The following is a 22,500-nucleotide window of genomic DNA, read 5'->3' as shown; positions in this document are numbered from 1 at the left end:
CAATCAGAGCACAGCCAAGCCCCTAACCATTCAGAACACACCTCCACCCAATCAAAACACAGCCAAGCTCCCACCCAATCAGTTCATACCCCCACTGGCAGTTAAAAGGAATAAACAGCTAAGACCACACATTGCTGCTCAAAGCACGAAGCTGAAAGCACCAGCCTGAAGATGACGAATGGGACTTCGTCGAAACGTCGCCAAGACACTTCCAATTTTACGCGGGAGAAAACCCGAACAACCAAAGACCTACATACAAATACCCGCGAAAACCTCAGAAAACAATATATATATATATATATATATATATATATATATACACACACACACACACACACACACACACACACACACATACATACATACATACACACACACACACACACACACACACACACACACATTCTTGGAAAATGTGTGTGCAAGAAAAAGAAAAGTAAAATGAAAATGAAAACATAAGTTTTCAGGAAGTATGGAGTCCTGCATGAAAAAGTATTAGAAGACAGATTAATGTCTCTAGATATTAATTTGAAAGTAGATTCAAGGAAAGATTTGACATGGAAGCTGCTTGCAACAGTATGAAAGGAATTATGAAGTGCTACATAAGTGTGTGGAGTTAATGGGGAATATAAAAACAAATATGTAAAATTAAGCTTTGTGGAATGCTAAAGTGGAAACAGCTGTGAATGACATAAATGTTTATAAAAATGACTACTGTCAAAAGAAATGACAGAAAGCTATTATATAATATATAACTAAATTTCATTTTTGATGTGTGCCATTGTGCCCACAGTATAAAAATGACAATAAAGGTTATCTTATCTTATTTAATCTTATATGTATAGAGAAATATAATTCTAAAGAAAAGTAGCAGAAGCCCTTCCAGTTTCTTGCCAGGCTGGTGCAATATGTTCCTTGCTTTCCCATCTTCTCCTGTAGTAGAGCAAAGTTTCCCATCCCTTTATTTTTGGAAGACATATTCTTGCTGCTTTGTTTCCATGAATCTGAACTGTCCACTCTTCTTTGCGACAAAGCTTCCATGAAAAATATTGTGCGATCCAGAGAATAATTTATTCTCTAGTGCTTTGGTTATTGTAACATCAGAGCAATGACCATACTAGAAATGAAAAATTAAAAGAAAGGATCTGTGTTAGTGTGAAGAGATATAAGGTAGAAAAGGTGAATGGGGCAGAGAGTAAAGACATCCATGCATGCAAACCTCTGGAAATGCAAAGGTAAGCCACAGGGATTAATGAGAAGAGATAAGTCCCTAAAAGGAAAAGACAGCCCTTGGTAAATCAGTCCACAGAGGAACTAGCCAGCAAGACTTGTCTTCCTCACATGGATGGAAAAGAAAGAAGCAGGGGAATGATCCATCAGCTCTCATGGTAGCCCTAATTTGGACTGAGTCCCAGTCCAAGATTATTGGCAGTTGTGGCAATCCAGAGTGGAATTTCTGAAGATCGCTTTAGAAACACCTAGGAGCAGCACAGGAGACAAGCAATTGTATGGAATTTCCCTTACACTTGCTTATTACTTGTGGACAACCAATCACAAAACCTGAATGCAAGTGATAGTGCCCCTGACATCACAATTAACCCCTCCCTGTCATACCCCAGGTAAGTAGTCTTCAGAGATTATAACTCTGCCTACATGAGAAAAAGATAATACACAGGAAAATCTTTTTAGCACTGCAAGGTAGGACCTAGGTTTCATCAGTTTGGTTGTGTAAATTGTGGCCGAAAGTGTTTGTCTTTAAAACCCTTGCCGTTCAGTAAGGCTCCATTCACTGTTTCTGTAGGAGAGGGCCTTAATACTCATTTGAAAGCAGGGCAATCTTCATTCACAAAATGCTCAGGGCTGTGAAGATCTCTGCTCATTTTTTTCTATTGGATTACAGTGGGAAATGGATCACTGATTTCCTCTGCCATTAATGACAAGAAATCAGTAAACCGATCTTCACCAGCAAGTCAATTATCTGACTAGGAACCAGATCTTTGGTTTCTCACTGCTAATGACAATGTAATCTTAAAATCTGTAATAATCTGTTGTTTGGGGAAAAAGGAAATTTCACTGCTTCCTCTTTCCTTTCCTATATTGATCTCACCATAGGTGGATAGTACTTAAAGTTCAGCAGTGGGAAAAGATTAATAGATGTAAAGTGTACCCATTCATTCAAAGACTGTTATTTTCTTTTTCTTCCTTAGGGTCAGGTATTTCCAGCCACTACCTGTTCCCAGCTTACATGAGTTTGCCAAGATCTTCCAGGGTGCCTTCCATCCTCTTTGCAGGATGGACAAAAGATGGAATAGACTATTACAAGATCCTGGGGGTCACTCAAAATGCCTCCCATGATGATATTAAAATGGCGTAAGTCGGCCTTCCACATGCTCAGCCTTCCAGCTTTTAGTGCCTACTGTGAGCGTGTGGACCATTCCCAAAGCCACCAGTTTCTCTATGTGGGCAGATAGAATTTGTTTATACTTTCTGGGATCTTCTGTTTTTATAAGAAAATTAATAAAGTATGTACAATTTAATTTGTTTAAATTTAAATTTCAGTAGGCATAAAGTCCCTGTATCTTTTAATAGCTTTTACTTTTTCATTTAAATTAAAATTAGAGGGTGGGGAAGGAAATTCATTTGAGGATTAAACGTCTTAATTCTCAGCCAAAAGTCTGAAACTTTCTTTTAAAATAAGGATCAGCAATCTCCATATATTGTTGAACCAGCACCCATCATTCCTTGTCAACATGGCCATTAGTGAGAAATTGTGGGCATTACAATGCAATTATATCTAGAGTACCATGTCTTGCGAATCTTTATTTTTAAAACTTCAATTTAGCTATCACCTTTACTTATTCACTGAAGCTGATTAAGAATTAGGCTTTTTCTCAAGTTTACATCATCACCATTAAATAGTAGGGTACAATAGTGACAATCCCCTAGTATAGGGGACATCATGAAAAAAATATGTTTGGTTGCTAAGAATCAACAATGATTTGATGGCAGATAATCAAAGTACAGGGGAAAGCAGAAAATAAATCAGGAAATATTGGTAGGTTTTTGAAAACCGTAAGTTTGACAATGGTTTTTAAGTAATGCTAAACCCAGATAAAAAACCCCAAAGCTTGAGTAAATAAAAGTATGGGTTTGGTTTGATTAATTAGTTATTTAGATGGATACCCGATGTTTTTGCCCTGAAGTGATGTTCAAGGCATTTAATAACAAAAGTATAAAATGCTGAATTAATTAAAATAAAAAGTAAACAAGCATTATAGCATAAAAAGTAGTAATAATCTAGTAATATAATCATTAAAACTATTCAGAAGGTGCATCTTAGCTTGCTTTCCAGAATTTTTGGCCTGAACCCTACATTTATATATAGTTTATCTATGATACTATTCTCATAGGAACAGAAGAAGTCCTGTTTGGAATAGCCTAACATTCTGTGTAAAAAAAACTGTCTGAATTTACTCGGAAATGATGCACTCCCAATCATCTTTCTCAGTTGTTCTCAAAGTGTGATCTGAGAACCTTTCAGAGGCCTCACAAAGTCAAACAAATAAACGCTTTCAAATTTCAAGTCATTGTTAAGAAAGGTTAGGATTCTATACTTAGATTCATAATTCTGACAAAATTTTCTGCTGGTATGAAAAGCATTATGTGTAGGGTGGAAAATTTCTTTGCCACAAACACAGAAAGCAAGAATGCCTCAGCATGGTAGAACTTTTACTTCTTCCTGTTGTCCCTTTACTGTAATATTTGAAGAAAGCTGTGTTGTGTTTCTGCCTGAGCATAGAAATAATGGATTGAAATGTGCTGAGAAAAGCCATCATTAGCATGATAGTCCTTGTTTATGAAGTCCTTGTTTAGCATAGGTAGTCCTTGTTTTGCAACCATAGTTGCTAAAGTTGTTAAGTGAGATGGTCCCCTAAGTGAAACCATCTGTATTTACGATTTTACTTCAGCTTTTCTTTACATACCTGTGAAATTCATAAATGGAAAGATTAGTTAAGTTACTTCTTTGTCACCATTGTAATGACAAATGGTTGCTAAAATGAGACAGTCAATAAACAACTACCTATATTGTCCTTGGTACTAGTGGGAGTATCTGTCCAATATATTTGCTTCTGATCCTTTGAGAAGTATTCCAGAATGAAAGAAAGCTTAGAATGGAATTAATAGTTTGCTCAAGAGACTTATTATTTGTGGTCTTCCCTCTAACTGCATAGGTACAGAATGCAGCTGAAGAAGTGGCATCCTGATAAAAACCTGGATAACAAAAAAGAGGCTGAAGAGAAGTCAAAGGAGATAATGGAAGCATACAAAGTGCTGTCAAATGGTAAAGATCCAGCATCTTCATCCTTCTTTGATTATCCTCCTTTCAGTGGTGCCCTTATTCAGCAATACCAACACATTGATGCAGCATCATTCCAGATGGATAAGTCCTAGCAGTAATTGTCATGAGACTTTTTACACCTGATGAGGTTTTTTTTTAAAATGGAAATTAAAAAGAACAGAGCCTTTAGGAAAATGCAAAGGCTTGCAAAGGGAAGACAGTATGTTTGCATGCACATAAGATGACAGGATGAGAATATGATAGCTTGTTACTGCCCTCCACTTCTTCATAATGCTGAACGTGGATTGGAAAAGGGAAAATATTCTTTTTATCCTATGATATGCCTTGGGCCACTGATTTAGAAGTTCATATCAGTTGTCTTCTTTTTTAAAAAATAATAATAATTCTAAATTCCTCCTTAATTGCAATCTACAAAATGAGGGCCAGTTTTAGTTTTCTAAATATATTTTACTTGTATAATATTCTTCCCACTTATTCTTTTTTACAAGTAATAAAACTGCACCCTCTGAAACCCTGCTCTTTTATAGATGCTTCTTAGAATAAAAAGATCATTTTTTACACACACACACACACACACACACACACACACAGAGAGAGAGAGAGAGAGAGAGAGAGAGAGAGAGAGAGAGAGAGAGAGAGAGAGAGAGAGAATATTCCAGAAGTCCTACCTCAAAGGAAGGATAAAGGATAACTGCCCAGTTTTCAGAACTTGGAATACAAGGTATAAAATCTCGGAAGAAATTCTGATAATCTCCCATCTTGAAATGGCAGATATTATTATTCTTGATATACAGCAAACTTCTGTATTTCTCTGGATGTGTATGTGTTACTTTAATAATATAGTTTAAAAGTCTTTTTCCAAGAGAACCTCAGAAAGTAAGTCATACATCCTGAGGTTTTATTCATATGAGCTTTGGGAGACTCATGGGAAACCTGGATTTCCCTTTTGGGCTGCGTGTTTTGAGTTTTTGTTTTGATTTTAGCTTTTTAAATGGATTTTATGGGATGACATCATACAGCATATTCAGTTTTATGTTTTATGGATTTTTTTATTGTCTTTGATGATTCTGTAATGTGTAAATGTATGAATTAAATATATATAACTTTAGACAGAAAACTGAAATACATAGTTTGGCTGTAATATGTGAAACAATGAAAGCCACGTAGTTTGCTAGACCATATGCAGCTTGGCATGGTATCTACTCTATTATCAGAGAATAGAAGGGGTGATTGTGGGGAAAAGGACCAGAAGTAGGAAGAGCCCTGAGAACATCTCTATAGTCAATTAAGAGGCATGCTAGGCAGTATCAAAGAAGGAACGAGGAGTCAAATCAGGGAAGCAGATTTTCCATCACGTTTGCTGATTAATTGTTCTAACTTAAAATTAAGAGTGCACATGGAATGGAAAATATGTTTTGTTTTGAAACTGGAAAAAAACATTCCATTCCAGAAGTTCTGCTGATTCAGACTGGCCTGGTTCAACAGGAAAATAAATCTGAATGCTTTGGCAGTTCTGGATTTTGAATGACGTCACACGCAGAGAGATCCCTGAAGGATCCTGGAATGACTTTTTGGAGTGAATAGTGTTGTGTCCTGAGCCTGCAAAAGCAGGCTCGGGATGTTGCATTGGTCCCGGGCATTCCAAAAGCTGCCCTGGACCAGACTGAGTGGTGTGGGCCTTGTGCACATGCGCAAGGTGCGAAAACGCCCTGCTACTTTGTTGTGTTTTTTGTCCGGGTCTCTGGTCGCTTAAAGAGGCCTGCGCGCCTGTTACTCTCTGTTCAAGTATTGATTAAAGAGGAATAAAGAGCTGTTGAACTTTGCCATGTTTAGTCATCATTCGCAACCGAACGGAGTATTTAACAAATAGGGTGAAACCAATGCACGTCTCCCTCTCTCTCCTGCCCTCCCCAGTGCAGCCTCCCCAATTGGCCTGCTTCCCAATCTTCTAGCATCTTCTCTTCCTTCCCTTCCTTCAATTGCTATGGCTGTTCATGTGTATGTCATCTCTGTACTTAAGATCCTAGTTCATTCAAGGAAGACTACTATTAAATCACTATACCTTCTCTAATTCCAAATACAAACAAATAAAACACTTAACTGAAATATAATTGTTACTTATGTATGATAATGGTTAAATCATTTTGGTGCTACATGTTTATGTGTTGACTTCCTTAGCTAGTGTTTTGTTTAACCACCACAGACAAATAGCAGTCTCCCTATTTGTCATTAATTCTACTGAAGAATTATGCCATAGATTGTATCAATTTCATCTCCTTTAATTTTTTTTTTCTGCACAAAGCTCCATAATTCGAGAATGTGGAACAACCTGCCCAGTTGCTGCTGTTTTAATTATTCCACTATTTGCTTTTATTCAATATCATTGACGTTCAGTTGTGGTGAGAGTTTTGGTGCACTGTCATAATACATTTTCCTCCTTTTGTTTTGTTTTTCCTTATTCATTTGAACACGGCATGTGATGGCACTCTTACAGAAAGTTTTCTTTTGAAAAACAACTTTGCAGAAAGTCACCTTATTTTAGACATGTTAACCTGCCGGTCATTCATTTTAAACAAATGTTTGTTTCTTCAGCATTCTGCAATACAAGTTTAATAATTTTATTCCTATTTATCTGCAGCTGTTCTGAACTTGATATAATATGCTGTGGATCTAGCCAGTGCTTATGTATCACTTTTGAGAAATTCTGGGGAAACTAGTGGACTACCATATAAATGGAAAAGAGCAAAAGGATTCTTTTTTTTTTATAATTGTACTCAATTAAATTGACTCAGATTCAAAAGAGCCTCAAAAGCACTGGACTCTGAATAGGTAAATATTCATATCTCCCTATAAAGATAGGGAGATGTTTTATTTTGGAAAAAAAAACATGGTACAAAAGTGAAATGTAAAATTTACAAGTCTATATGTGATTCTATTCTATTCTATTCTATTCTATTCTATTCTATTCTATTCTATTCTATTCTATTCTATTCCACTCTATTCCACTAAACTCCATTCCACTCCATTCCACTCCACTCCACTTTGCTAACCACTAATTTTATAACAATTATTGCACTCTATATTATACTACTGGTTTACTATTCAAACAATATTAGTATTACTATTACAATACTACACTCCATAATATTACTTAGCAATGTTTTATTTGTATGAACACTGCATTGTCTCTCTCTGAAATTTCTTTTTTTTTTTTTGTTACTGGCCAGCATGTAGAGTACTTGCAACTTTCCACACTGAGTTTTTATACTTGCACTTTTCCTTGCTGTCCTTCTATACTGCTTTTCCTTTGGACCATTTACTCCACTGAAGGAAATATGTCTTATTTTATTGGGCTGCTTTACTCTGTTTGCTGGTGACTCCAGAGCTTCAAAAACAACGCCTCCTCCATTGTCCTCCCATACCTGTTTCAAGATTGCAGCTTTACTGGCAATTTTGCCATGCTGATACTGGGAAGAAAGGTCAAATAAGAGGGGAAGAAGGCAGCATAGGCTCATCCAGTTTTTCTAAGCAGCCTATTCTTTTACATTCATATCTTCAAAAAAAGAGGAAACCAGACAATGCAAGGAATTAGAGGCTGGTGCATTTGGCACTGATATCTGAGAAGTTTCCAGAGAAAATCTTAAAGTTCATAAACATCTTGAAGACAATGTTTTCAACTACCAGCTGCCAAAGTCAGCATGGTTTTATGAAGAACAAATCTTCTCATGTAATTTTTTTGAGAGTATAATTTCCATAAATGGATTGTGGGAATGCTGTCAACATAATGTATCCTGACTCCAGCAAAATATTTGACAAAGTACCTCATGATCTGCTAATTAGCAAGACTATTAAATATGGGCTAAATGGCATACAGTAACAATGAAGTGTAAAGGCATATTATTCGGAGTGTGATTCTCATCAAATTGGAAGGAAGTATGAGTTAATTGCCATAACATTCAGTCCTGAGTTTTCTGTTCTTCTATAATTTTAATAATGAAGGGTAGAGAGGTAGGAAAAATAATTATTAAGTTGGCAAGTGACACAAACTTAGATGGATCACTGGGAATTGAGCAGCATATAGATTTAATATACTAAGGCTGGTCATGCAGTCAACCAGATGTTTTACACTGGAGTTAGCATTTTTGTCCGTGTAGTCCTTCCTAAGGACCTGGGATAGCAGATGTTTAACAATATTAAAGGTATTGGGCAGGATGTAAGCTGTTCCAAGTAAAAATGCCTTTTGTAATTGACATGATGATTTTATTGATGCTGATGATGTTCAAATGTTGCTTCAGATGTTTTGGTGCCTATTACTATTGTTACCATCCTTGTTTTCTTTTGCCACAGTTTTTCTACTGCAAGTCTTTATATCTTGTGATTTTCTCCAGTTCTTTCTATTCTCTTCTGCTGTCTCCAGATATTGTAGTGTCCACTTTCCAGACTTTTTTTTTGTCTTTCTTATCAACAGTTGTTAAATTTGGGGTGTTGTGAAGCAGGTGCTTGTCTGTTTGAATTCTAAAGTCCCACAGCATTTCAATTTCATTTTCTATTACTTTGATATAGTATTTTGTGGTTTCACAATTCTTGCTTCAGGTAAGTGGTATTTTTTTGTAGATATTCCAATACACCATTGTTGCTACTTTGTCATGCCGCTGTTTGCAATCAGTCTGTGAAATCTTTTTCCAGCAGCTAACTAACCTTTATTATTATCTGCATGCAACAATGTGAAGTCACAACTGCTAGTTCTTTAGTTGGTGTTAGCCTTCATACACACCAAGTTCTCCCTAAGAATCTAGGATATTGTAATGTATCAATGCAGTATATGTGTGGGTCCAAGTACATTTAGCAATTAATTTAATGAGATTTACTTAATTAATTAAAACTATTTTTATTTTATGAATAATGAATCTAGAATTCAGTATATCTCACACATTTCTGGTTAATGAATCTAAATCTAATCTAAAACAGTAAAAGTTGTTGCCTCTTTTTTTTTTTTAATTGAAAATTTTTAAAATTTCACAAAAACAACCCTGCCCAACCCTCCCCAACCCTACCATTCCCTCCCCCAATCTTCCCAGAGCTGAATATAGGCTTAATTGAAATTTCTTCAAAAAATCTTTAAAAAAATTATAAACCATAAATAAGTCTAAATACATTACTTAAAAAACTTATAAAATGATTAACAATAATATATGTATAAAAAAACATAAATATTAAGAAAAGAAAAAAAATACTTAGAAAGAAAAAAAAATAAAAAAAGAAAGGAAAAAAGAGTACAATCTATAAAATATTAAATTTTATATATAAGTTATTGAAAAACTAAATAATATTTTTTTATATTCAACTTATGTTGTATAAAATCTATCCATTTTTTCCATACCGCAAAATACTTCTCTTGCGATTGATCCTTCAAGAAAGCCGAAATCTTTGCCATTTCCGCCAAATAAGAAACTTTAAAAAACCACTCTTGCAAAGTAGGCAAAGATTCCTTCTTCCAACATTGCTCTACTAACAACCTTGCGGCTGTAATTAAATTTAACATCAATGTAATCTCCTTAGTATCACAATCAGTAACAATACCTAACAAGAACAATTGTGGGGTAAATTTTACCCTAAAAGTTCTTTGAATATTCCACCATATCTTAATCCAAAAGGCTTTTATATTTTTACACGACCACCAGATATGATAGTAAGTAGCATCCAAACATCCACATCTCCAACATTTGGGCTGTAAGTCAGGATACATACGAGACATTTTTTGTGGATCAAGGTGCCATCTGTAAAACATTTTATAAAAATTCTCCCTTAGGTTCTGGGCTTGTGTAAATTTGACATTCCTCACCCAGATAATTTCCCAAGTTTCTAGTAGAACTGGTTCACCAAAATTTTGTGCCCATTTAATCATACATTCTTTAATTAATTCTGCTTCTGAATCCAATTCTACTAGTACCCCATAAATTCTCTTAATGTGAGTTCGTCTTTGATCTTTTACTTGTTTAAAAAATTTTTCATCTTCTCTAAGCAGACCCACATTACGATCTATTTTCCATCTATCCACTATTTGTCTATACTGAAACCATGAGTACATAATATTTTCTTGTGCTAAATCTTCCAAAGATTTTAACTGCCAATTTTTACCGTCCCATCTAAGTAATTGTGCGTAAGAAACACTATCCATCTTAACTCCTCTCCTTATCCCCTCTATCGCATGCCAAGGTATAGCCCATAATGGAATTTTAGAATCACTTCTATGATATTTCCTCCAAACCCGAAGTAAAGAAATCCTTATAATATGAGATTTAAAAACCCTATCAACTTTTTTATTAAAAATTAGGTAGGCATGCCCTCCAAAAAGTAAATCCCAACCCTCCAAGAGGAGTATTTCTGCATTTGTTAAATTAACCCAATCACTAATTAATGTTAAAACCACAGCATCATAATACAATTTCAAATTCGGTACCTTGAGTCCACCTCCCTCACGAATGTCTTGTATAATTTTAAGCTTTACTCTTGGTTTTTTCCCTGCCCAGATAAATTTATTAATACCTTTCTGCCATTCATTTAAATTAACCTCATTCTTTAAGATGGGTATCATTTGAAATAAGAAAAGGAACTTTGGCAGAACATTCATTTTAATCACCGCAATTCTTCCCAAAAGAGATAATTGCAACTTCTCCCAATTTTTCAAATCTCTTTGTATCCTGACCCACAACCTTTCATAATTATTTTTATACAATTTTACATTAGAGATAGATAAAGTAACCCCCAGGTATTTTACCTTATCAACCACCTCAAAATCTGTCAAATTAACCAAAGTCTGCTTATCCAGATTGGTCATATTTTTGGGTAATATTTTAGTCTTATTGTTATTAATTTTGAAACCCGAAACCCGTCCATATTGATATATCAATTGTAATAACTCTACTACAGAATAAGTAGGTTGAGATAAGGTAACCACCAAGTCATCTGCAAAGGCTCTTAATTTATATTCTTTTTTATTGACTTCTATTCCTTTTATTTATTGTGATTCTCGAATTTTAATCAGCAATATTTCCAAAGTTAGAACAAACAGCAGTGGTGACAATGGACATCCCTGTCTAGTCCCTTTCTCTATTGTAAAAACCTCTGACAAACCCCCATTAACTATAAGTTGTGCCGTTTGTTTTTGATAAATAACACCAAAAGCTTGTAAAATTTTTTCTCCAAGATTCATTTTCTCAATTAGTCTTAACATAAATTGCCAATTCAATTGGTCAAAAGCTTTTTCAGCATCTAAAAATATCAATCCTGCAGAAACTTGATTATTTTTGTCTAAATATTCTAATAAATTAATAATTTGTCTGACATTATTCTTCATGTACCTTCCAGTTATAAAACCCGTTTGATCCTTATGTATAACCTGATGCAAAACCCTCATAAGCCTATTAGCTAGGATTTTTGCAAAAACCTTGTAATCTACATTTAGGAGAGATATAGGTCTATAATTCTTTGGTAAAGTAAGGTCTTGGTCTTCTTTTGGGATTAAAGATATAAAGGCTCTACCCCATGACGGGGGAGTCTCTAAACTCTGTAATATATTATTAAAAAGCTCGCTTAAAGGTTGAATCATCTCTTGTGCCAAAGTTTTATAATAAATAGATGTCAAGCCATCCGTATTCGGTGCTTTACCTAATTTTAATTCTTTAATCACTGTCTCAATTTCCTCACTAGTAATCGAGCCATTGATTTCTTGTTTCTGATCTTCTGTTAATTTAGGGAAGTTGGCTTCATTTAAGTAATTATCTATATCTAAAACCTGTACTTTAGTACTCTTATATAATTTTTGATAATAATCTAAAAAAGATTTCTTAATCAACTCCTTCTGATATACCAATTTGCCATTATAATTTATTTTATCTATAATTCTCTGTCTCTGTTTCTTTCTCAATTGGTAAGCCAACCATCTCCCTGGTTTATTAGCATTACAAAATGTATTTTGTTTCATATACAATAAGTTAGTTGCAGTTTGATCAGCCATCAACATATTGAATTGTGATTTAAGCAATTTTATAGATTCTTTAACTTTTTCATCTGTAGGATTTAAAATCAAAGTTTTTTCTTTTAATTTAATCTCATCTTCCAATTCCTTACGTTTCTGAATCTGCTTTTGTTTATGAGCATTATTCATTTGTATCAAAATCCCTCGCATGAAGGCTTTACCTGCATCCCATACCATTGACACTGAAGTTCCCTTATGCATATTTAAAGCAAAATAATCCTTTAACTGCTCCTTTAATTTTTGAACATTCTTTTCTTGTCTAAATAAGTTTTCATTCATCCTCCATGATCTCCTCTCCTCTTTTTCATCAACCAACTCCATCCAAACTATGATCCGTCAATGTCCTAGGAAAAATTTTAACATTCTTTACCCTAAAATATAAATCAGTTGTAATCAAGAAAAAGTCAATTCTTGAAAAGGATTGGTGTCTATCTGAAAAGAAAGTGAAGTCTCTCTCCTCCTGATTGCATTCACGCCAGTAATCTCGCAGCTCCCAGTCCTCTTTCAAATCAAAAAAAGCTTTAGGTAATTTAGCCTGTTTAAAAGAAATGGAAGAACGTTTTTTATCTCTTTGTGTATCTAACACACCATTCCAGTCATCCATTAATATAACAGATCTGTAGTCCAACAAAGTTAATTTCTGGTGTAACAATCTATAAAATTGTTCCTGTTGTTGATTTGGTGCGTACAATCCCACTATAAGTACTTTCTTACCATACAAGCCAACTTCAATCATAACATATCTCCTTTGAAGATCAGATCCTACCAAACAGGCTGATAAATTTCGCTTGACATAAATGACTACACCCCCTTTTTTCCCAGGAGCAAAAGATACAAAATGAGATCCCAAGCGAGCATTAACTAAATATTTTTGATCTTTAGATATAATATGTGTTTCCTGCAAACAGATAATATCATTATTATGTTGCTTTAAATAATGAAAGATTTTCTTTCTTTTCTGGGGGGAATTAAGGCCATTAGCATTCCAAGTCAGGAGCTTTACCATCTCCCTTGATCAGAAGCCTGGAAAAGACTGCTTGAAGGTCTGCCATTGAAGAATGTACTGCAGAACTCTTGGGTCTTGCTCCTCCCACCGGCAACGAAACAATTTCTTGAAGAGATTCTTTAACTTCTTTCTTCTGTTGTTCCTTTTCCTTATGTCTATGCACTGCTCGGATCATTCTTTGCTCTTTGATCTCTGTTTGTCGCGACCACTCCGCCTGTAGCTCTCCAGCCAACATCACACCTAATCCTTCAGACTGCTTTTCCACCTCTTTGCCATCCAAAACTTTCTGCATCATAGATGATGGTGAGCCTGCTCCCAGGACCGAGCTGTAAAACTCCTTTGCTTTAGTAACTGTATTAAGTCTATAACGCGTCCCCGCATGGCTCACAACAATACCCATCGGAATCTCCCATCTGAATGGCATCATTCTTTTTTTCAGCTCGTTAGCTAAAAAAGCGAAATCTTTTCTCTTTCTTAGAAAGAGATGGGATCTCCTTTAAAATAATGACATCTTGAGCAGCAATCTGAAACCTCTTATTATAAAAAGCTTGTATGATTTCATTACGCAGACATTTCTTTGCAAAATAAATCACCACATCTCTTGGTAAATTCTTCTGTTTTGCGACCCAAGAGTTAACTCTGTAAATTTTTTCAACTTCTCTGAATATCTCCTCTTTCTCTCTATTCAAAATAACAGCAAGGTCATTTACCACAATTTCTGTCAGATCTTGATGCATGTCCTCTTTCAGACCTCTGATTCTTAAAGCGTGTTCCATTTCCCTGTACTGAGACATAACAATGTCATCTTGTGAAATTTCCATCTTTTTTTCCATGCCTTCAAACTTATCTTCCAGAATATCAACCTTATCTGTGACCTCTTCCACTCTAGAATCTAGCTTCTCAACCACAGAAGCAAGTCCTGATATAGCCATTACTATATCTTGCCTCAGAATAGTGTTATTCTTCTCTAAAAGATTCTTCATTTCCCCTCTGATTTGAGTTTTATTCTGGTCAAAAAGCTCCTTCATTTCCCCTCTGATTTGAGATACAGCATTTCCCATTATATCTTTCATATCTTGTACAGTTATTGCTGGCAGAGGCGGAGAAGGTGGTGATGTAGCTTTAGGTTGTTGTACAGGTAGAATCTCAGGAGAAGAAGCCACCTTAGGAACTGTAGAAGCTGCTTGCCTCTTTAAAGCCATTTTTTTTAAAAAAATCTTACTTCTTCTTTCTTCCTTCTTAAAGAAAAGCAATAAAAAAATCCTCAAAAAATAAAAAACAAAGGAGAGTTTAAAGAATATTTCAAAAACACAAATCCACCTTCAGAAAAAGGAAAAGGTTTAAGAAAAAACTATAAAAAAACTATATAGTCCATAATGTTCCGTTTAACTCACTTTTTTTCCAGAAAAAAAAAACTTTCAAATCGCCATTTTACTTTCACTCTCCACACAAACAAAGAACAAAGAAAAAAAAATCAACCTAAACTAAAAAGCAAATAAAATCAATAAGTCCAATCCTTTATCCAGCTCTGTTCGCTTTAAAAATCACTCACCCGGTCCCTTTAAACGCGGAGATGGTAGCGGCATTTCACTTTGTTCCCGAAGGAACAAAGACAGCTGGGAGGCGGAGGCAACCCGAACTCCGAGGGAGCTCTCTTTCCACCCCCCACAGAAAAGTTCCTGGGGGGTTTAAGAGGCTCTACCTCTATTCGGGTGGTTCTCTTCCCCCTCCCTTCGCCCGGGAGGGAGATTTCGAGCCGCGGAACAGCTGGTGTCTGCCGTACTCCGCGGTTCTCACGCTCGCCCAGGAGGACGGCTACAAAGTAGCCGCCATCATCGACGCTATCCACCGGAGGTCTCCAAAAGTTGTTGCCTCTTATATTCAAATTAATTTACTGCAACTTTAAACCAAGAGCTCAACAAATTCTTTATAGATGAGTTACATTTAGATTTCTCTTTGTAATACCAATAATCCCTTATAAAATTGTTTTTATTTCCATTAATATCAGGACAATAAATGACAAGTACGAACACACCATTTTCATGTTTACTAATTAACTGTCTCTCAGGAATATACTGCAGACATATCCTTTGTTCAAAGAATGATTTTCTCATGTTATATCTAAAATGTAACATCTATTACACATGTTATAAATCTATTGTGCATACTTTCTCCTATGATCACATTATATCCTGAAAAATCTTGTCAGTTTTCTGAAGCTTTTTCCCACAAATAGGATCAGAAGCTGGAATTAATGTATTCAGTTCATAAACATGAATCTGCTTCTTTTCTGCTCAGAATCACCCCTACCTCTAAGGAATGTTGAGAACAGAATATCATCTATGATTAACTTGCTGCCAAAGAGAAAGTCACAAATTTACAATGAAAAAAAAAGCTTTTGTATACAGACAGATCTTTATTTCATTCATTGAACAATAAACGTTCATTCAATAAAATGAACAACACAAAACTATTCTCTAACAACAAGAACTATTAGCAACCATTTGTGGGCAAAGCAAAGTTTTGTTACTTTTAGGGAAATAAATTGATTCTGATCATTTAACAGTACAAATAAAAGCTATCAGAGTGCCTTGGAAATTTAAATAAAAGAGGGGTAATCAACCATTGGTGAATGACCCTGTAGAACTGGCAACACAGAAGAACACGATCTGTGGTTTCTATGGTACCCCTATCATGGGAGGGGGGGCAGTCTTGGGTTTCATATAAGGTTTCCCTATATTTCTTTCCAAGAGCGCTATGAGGAGGACATTAACAAAAGTGCTCTCCTAAAGGATTTGGTTATTTGGTTATAGTCTTTGTGAGCATAGAAGTATATATTCTTTATATAAGCTGGAGGCTTATGATCAATTTCTGCAGCAACCAACATATGCAAAATGTTCTCTATATTTTTGTGGCAATGCTGTTCCTAACTGGTATTTATGCATTGATATTCTTTGCAGCATCAAAGTGTTTGAATGTTTAGATAATTATTGTTTCTTTGTATAAACACATAATATTGTTCAAAATCCTGACTAACTCTACTAACTTCACAATTTTTGCACCAGGTAACTTCAGGGTACATTTTTCCTTTCAGAGAACAAACATAACCTTCCCTGTTCCCTCAGTGATAAACAGAATGAAACTGGTGAGTAATTTAGCAACTTAACTGCCTGGAGGAACATTAAACTCACAAGTGTCTCTGTGGCTCTTCTCCTGATTTACAGAGTCACACCTGAGGATAAATATCAGAGGATATTTATGAGGAACTGCTGGTCACCAAAGACATATGTCTCCTTATCACAACATGGTATAATGACATTTAGTTAAAGAAGACACTAATGGTGTCATTCCGGTCAGTTTTACAATCCCCACGCCACTCTGTTGTCTTATTTTAGGGATTTTGAAGAAGGCACTACCTAGCCTTCTTTTTACTAAATATTGCCAGGGAGATGCAGGTGAGTGTCTGACAGTTTATCTTCATAGCCGACATTTTAGCCCTGAAGCAGAACTGAAATGGCAAAGTAGCTTTCATGTTTGGTTCCAGCCTTGTGTTACTCCCTTGGGGATTTTAGGCATTGCTAGACTGTAGAGTCCTGGCTCATCAAGCCAGCAGCAAAACAATTAAAATACAGAATGTGTTTTGCTTTCAAGTGATCTGGCAAATATTGATAAGGACACAAAGTAGTATCAGTTTGACCTACAGCAGTGCATTTTTCTCTTCTGCACCATATTGATTACAATCCATGTATTCCGAAAGTTCCTACTGAATAAACTCTGTCCACTGTGTTGCATTTGTGATGATTTCATGACTATGAGCCATATCTAATGAAGCTGAACACAGAATATCATTCTTGATCCTCCAAAGTGTAAACAACTCCTGTGGATCCTAAAAATTTTAAGGTGTCATCCGCACACTGAATATTTTTGTGAGGGCGTTTAGGTTTGATTTTAGAAGCCAGCAGAAACAATAGGAAAACAATTGTGGTACAGGAGATCCTCGACTTACAACATTTCATTTAGTGACCATTCAATGTTATAGTGGTACTGACAAAAGGGACTTAGGATTGTTTTTCACACTTACGACTGTTGCAGCATCCCCAAAGTCATGTGATCAGAATTTGTATGCTCGGCAGCTGGTTCATATTTATGACAATTGCAGTGTCCCAGGGTCACATGATCACTTTTTGCGACCTTCTGACAAACAAAATCATTGGGGAAGCCAAATTCACTTAACAACCATGTTACTCACTTAACATCTGCAATGATTCACTTAACAATTGTGGCAAGAAAGGTTGTAAACTGAGCCAAAACTCATTTAACAACTGTTTCACTTAACACCAGAAAAGTTGCGCTCGATTGTGGTTGTAAGTCGAGCTCTACCTGTATGATCCACAATGTATATTTATCTAGCTCTGTTTCCCACACTGAAAGTCCAGAGGAAGTTAAACATAATAAATAAAATACTTTGAATTATTCTAATGTCTTAGTGCAGTATACTATATTTTCCACTTAGGCCTTTAGGTAGGGAATTCCTTCAGGGGTGTATGAGTAGGTAGTCAGATGTGGTCAGGAAGAACACCACAAATATTTGTGCCTGGATGGCTGGAATTTTTGAATGTTCTGAGTTGCTCAATTAGTCTTTTAATTAGATTAAAAATCCAGTTTCTTCCAGGTGTGCTGTCTGCTCATGAGAAACCCAAGAACAGTAGCCCAAGAAAAGAGGAATCCCACACAAAATTGGATAAACAGAGCATTCAAGAAACTGAGTCCACTTCAGAGGATGACAGCGGCTCGTGTTGTGAATATGACGACTCAACCTTTGAATCTACTGATGAGTCATTGCAGTCGGAGGATAAGCTCAGTCTTGAATCTGGAAAGTCACATAGTGAATCAAAATCTGAGTCCAGTTCTGAAATTAGTGAGTCCAGCGAACTTAGTGCAGACTCCGAATCTGAGTTTAACCATTCAGACCCTGCCAAGTCCCTTCCCGCATGTGTGCGGGAGAAGTCCCAGACAAAGCAAAATAAATTATTTGCCAAAGAAGCAGATTTTCAGGCCAGGAATTATCTCAGGAGAAGAAATGGGTTGCAGACTGAGATGAAAAGAGGCTATAGTGTGAAAAGCGAGCTGCATGTTAAGAACAGGAAGTTCAGCCGAGAGCCTCTTAGTGAAAATAGTGAGAATTGCAATGGAAAGAGAAAGGCCCAGACAGAAAAAAGTAGGCCAGACAAAGAAAAAAATAAACAGGATGAAAACCTAGAGATCCAAATTGGAAGATCAGAATTGGAAACTGAAGAATATAGTGGGGAGAGAAAGAGGCTTGCCATTAAGAAAAAAGAGCAGAATGAGAAATTTGAACATCATGGCAAGAAAAAGTTTCAGAAAGGGAAGACTGACGGTCTTTCTGGAAAGCTGCAAATTAAGAAGCCTCCAGCACAGAAGAGCAGATCTTGCCGCAAAGAGGAGCTGGACACCAGAACTGGGCAGCCAACTGGGCAGAAACAGAGATTTGACGAACCTGATTCAGTTCTTGGATATATGAGACCTATCAGAAAGAATACTGTTTCATTGTCCCCCCAAAAGGGAGGGCAGAATGGGAAGGCGGATGTGCAACCACAAAAAAGTGAGCTGAAAGTTGGTAAGGCAAGATATTCTCAAAAGAAAGAGATTCAGGCTAGGAGAAGCAAGTTGCATGCTGGGAAGAGCAAGGTGAACATTGAGAAAAATGATTTACATGCTATAAAGAACAATGTGGATGTCCAAAAAAGAGAACCACCGGTTGGGAAGAGCAAGATAAATGTCAGAAAAAGTAGATGGCCTGATGGGAGAGTGAAAAAAACAGCCCCTGAGGCCAGAGAGAACGCTGTGGAGAACAGCAGATCATCTTATACATGGAAAGTACCAGCTACTGTCTGGTTTGGCCCAGCAGAAAATGCAAGCAGCTTTCCATTCAGCGGGATGACTGAATTACTGTATGGCCAAACAGTTTTATCAGATAAAAGAAAACTATATGGAACAAATCCAACATTGCGTTGTAACCAGGGGCCAAACATCCAGTCATGGAATAGAATAAACCAATTACATCTGAAGAAAAACTACCTTCCACACATTGGTGTCTCTTTTCAGGAGAGGAAGACTTGGCCAACACATATAAACAATCCCACTGAAATATATACTTCAGAGGTCTCATCTTCCTGTCCAAGATGTTCCCAGTGCTGGTGCAAATGGTTACACCATAGTTTGTGAAAATATGCCCAAGTGCTGGACACTTGTTGCAGAGAACAGAAGTTTCCACATACAGCAGCTTTTCAATAAAGAATGGTTTGAAAGTCAAGTTTGATTTCTATTACATGTTCCTACTTAAGGAGATAGGAAGATGATTACAGATGCAGCAGGGGAACTCCTGGTATGTAGGCTAATGTGAAGAGGGATGAATGAATGAATGAATGAATGCCATCGTTGAGTGTGCCTGTTCTCCTTGCTACTTAAACTAACATTAACACAATGCTGCATTTTTGAGACATGGGATTCATACAGAATGCTTATATCTTTAATTCTGGAAACCTACTCCCAGGTACATGTTTGAATAAAAAGAACTAGAGAAGTGGTTGCATTGATGGGCCTGGATCTTCTCCCTCTCTATCACCAATTAGAAATCCTCAACTCTGCCTCCTGCTCCCCCATCTCCATTCATTGCATATAGGCTGCCTTTGAACGTGGATTTAGATTTAGTTCTGAGTGGATATAGTACATCCCAAGTTAGAAATGTGCATTTCACTATATTTCCTTGAATGAAGGTAATGGAACAGAGCAGAAATGATTATCAAAGTGATAAGAACAGGACAAGAAGCAACGGATGGAAACTAACCAAAGAGAGAAGAATCTAGAACAGTGGTGGCGAACCTATGGCACAGGTGCCAGAGGCTGCACTCGGAGCCCTCTCTGTGGGCACACATGCTGTTGCCCCAGCCACGCCTCCACCATGACCCCCTCCTCTCCAGCAGCCCCCCTGAAGGAGAGTTGCCCCTGAGTGTGGCCCACGCGGAGCAGTTCAGCCAAGGACATGGCAACCAGGCAGCGTAGACAAGACTCTGCCCTCACACCTCATTGTGCACAGTTGATGCTGCAGGGCGCGGGCAGAGGGCGTGACTACCATAGAGCTGCTGGGCTGCCTGGACGATCTGCGGCGGGCCCTGGAGGCGGTGAGTGGCCCTGCAGGCAGGCAGGCGGGGTGAGGGATGGGGGACGGGGCAGGGGGTGGAGTGGGGGAGGGGCCAGCTTTTGGGCACTCGTTCTCTAAAAGGTTCGCCAGGACTGACCTAGAACTAAAAAGAAATTTCCTGACGGAACAATTAATCAGTGGAACAACCTGCCCCCAGAAGATGTGAATGCTCCAACACTGGAAGTTTTAAAGAAGAGATTGGATAGCCATTTGTCTGAAATGATATAGGATTTCCTGCCTGAGCAGAGGGTTGGACTAGAAGACCTCCAAGGTCCCTTCCAACTCTGTTCTGTTCTATAATAAGATCTCCATCAAGATCTATTAGGTTCTCATACAAAAGAGAATGATACGGTGCCTTCAGAAATAACTCATGTGATCTATTAGGTTCACAGTCTACAGTATATTCTGTCTTTCTAGTCTTCTAACTTGTATTCTGCTTTGAGGGGCAATAGCTCTGAAAAGCAGATAATAATAATACATTAATTTTTGGTCTGAGAATAAGCCCTACATTGACCAGAATGCTTATTTGCATTTTAAAATCTATCTTCTGCTAGTCTCTTCTTGATCATCCAAGATCAGCATATTGTGCATGAGAAGGGGGGCTGAGTGGTTAATTTAGTTCCATATCTGGAAATGATGTATGACAAATTAACGAATGCTATACAGGTAGGATACGATTAGTGCACGTTTGAATAGTGTGATATTCAATTTAGTACAAATTATAAATTGACAGGAGGTTGTGTTTAATGTGAGCCCAAATTCAGTTACACAAGACTAACACGTGTGCAGCTGAGGCTCATGCATGTACAAGTGTTATTGGGGTTCTAATCATTGTGTTTGCAATATGAAGAAAAGGTTCTATTTGAGGAAAGCTCCAAAAAGAAGTTCATCTTAAAGAACTACAGCAGAATATAGGAGATGGTAGATTTATTTATTTATTTATTACATTTATGAGGCACCTATCTCACTCTCGAAAGCAACTTTGGGCAGTTTACAAAAGGTATGCTTTGGATACGAGTTTATCGTCTTTTATTGTTGTAAAGGATATATTAATAAAAATATTAAAATTATGTTTAAAAAGTGTAATTGCCTATTTCCATCAAGCTGGAACCAATTACCCAATTTTCCATAGAAATATCACTTTCAATCGCGCAAAATTGAATAATGCAGCCATTTTGTAGGATTCATTAACCACACTAATCGAGATGTACCTGTGTCTTGCACACTGAATCAAAGCAGGAGATGCTTTAAGTGTTGTATTTGATAGGACCCATGCAATTCAGCAACATGAAAATTTAAAAGAAACATCTACTAGTTTATGAGGATGCAGCCATATTTTTCATATGACAAACAATGTGGATTCAGATCCTTTAATTTTATAATTAATGCTTATAGAAGTACAATTTGTATTCAGTCTTATGTCTTAATTAGTATTAGACTAATTCCCAGCTTCAAAAGAAATATTGTCCACCTGGTCATAAAATCCTTTGAATCACTGAGCAACATTTTGAGCGAGTTGATTTTGCCACGTTGGTGAAATGACTGGCATATTTAGTGCATGATCAGAAGGGAAGTAGAAAAACCCGAGTAGAAAATAAAACAACTGTGCAAAAATGAGACATATGAACACTATGCCTGACAATTCTGCCATAACCTAGTAGTCAAGTAATTACTGCCATACTCCCACCTTATAATCATGCACATAGAAAGAACATGCATGCACTCATAGCTGCATGCCTCTAGCATCGCTACATAGATCACATCTATGACAGCGCTCTAGCAATGACCCAAACATCCTTCCAGGAAAGAGTTCTTTCACGACCAAAACCACAATAATACAACATAACCAAAGTAACACATGCCAAGAAAAGAAA

At 36.7% G+C, this 22,500-nt stretch overlaps 1 protein-coding gene across 1 annotated transcript; it reads left to right on the top strand.

Moving 5' to 3' along the window:
- Positions 1-1,663: 1,663 nt before the first annotated feature.
- LOC120312956 (dnaJ homolog subfamily B member 2-like) lies at positions 1,664-19,681 on the top strand. The gene is made up of 5 exons (XM_039354332.1): positions 1,664-1,698; positions 2,208-2,370; positions 4,233-4,342; positions 16,499-16,549; positions 18,077-19,681. Exons 2-5 carry the CDS (start codon positions 2,246-2,248, stop codon positions 19,648-19,650), a joined length of 1,860 nt encoding a protein of 619 aa, XP_039210266.1. The 5' UTR covers positions 1,664-1,698; positions 2,208-2,245; the 3' UTR covers positions 19,651-19,681.
- The last annotated feature ends 2,819 nt before the right edge of the window (positions 19,682-22,500 follow it).

Source organism: Crotalus tigris, unplaced genomic scaffold (assembly GCF_016545835.1).
Source record: "Crotalus tigris isolate CLP2741 ecotype Arizona unplaced genomic scaffold, ASM1654583v1 scf7180000018550.1270297659:1495590, whole genome shotgun sequence".
Lineage (NCBI taxonomy): Eukaryota > Metazoa > Chordata > Lepidosauria > Squamata > Viperidae > Crotalus > Crotalus tigris.
This window is presented reverse-complemented; position numbering and strand designations above follow the sequence as displayed.

Excerpts from the sequence above, each read along its gene's own strand:
- LOC120312956 (XM_039354332.1), top strand. The coding sequence starts at position 2,246 with ATGAGTTTGCCAAGATCTTCCAGGGTGCCTTCCATCCTCTTTGCAGGA. Across the intron at positions 4,343-16,498 it reads ATACAAAGTGCTGTCAAATG|AGAACAAACATAACCTTCCC; the intron begins GTAAAGATCCAG and ends TTTTCCTTTCAG. Across the intron at positions 16,550-18,076 it reads TGATAAACAGAATGAAACTG|GTGTGCTGTCTGCTCATGAG; the intron begins GTGAGTAATTTA and ends AGTTTCTTCCAG.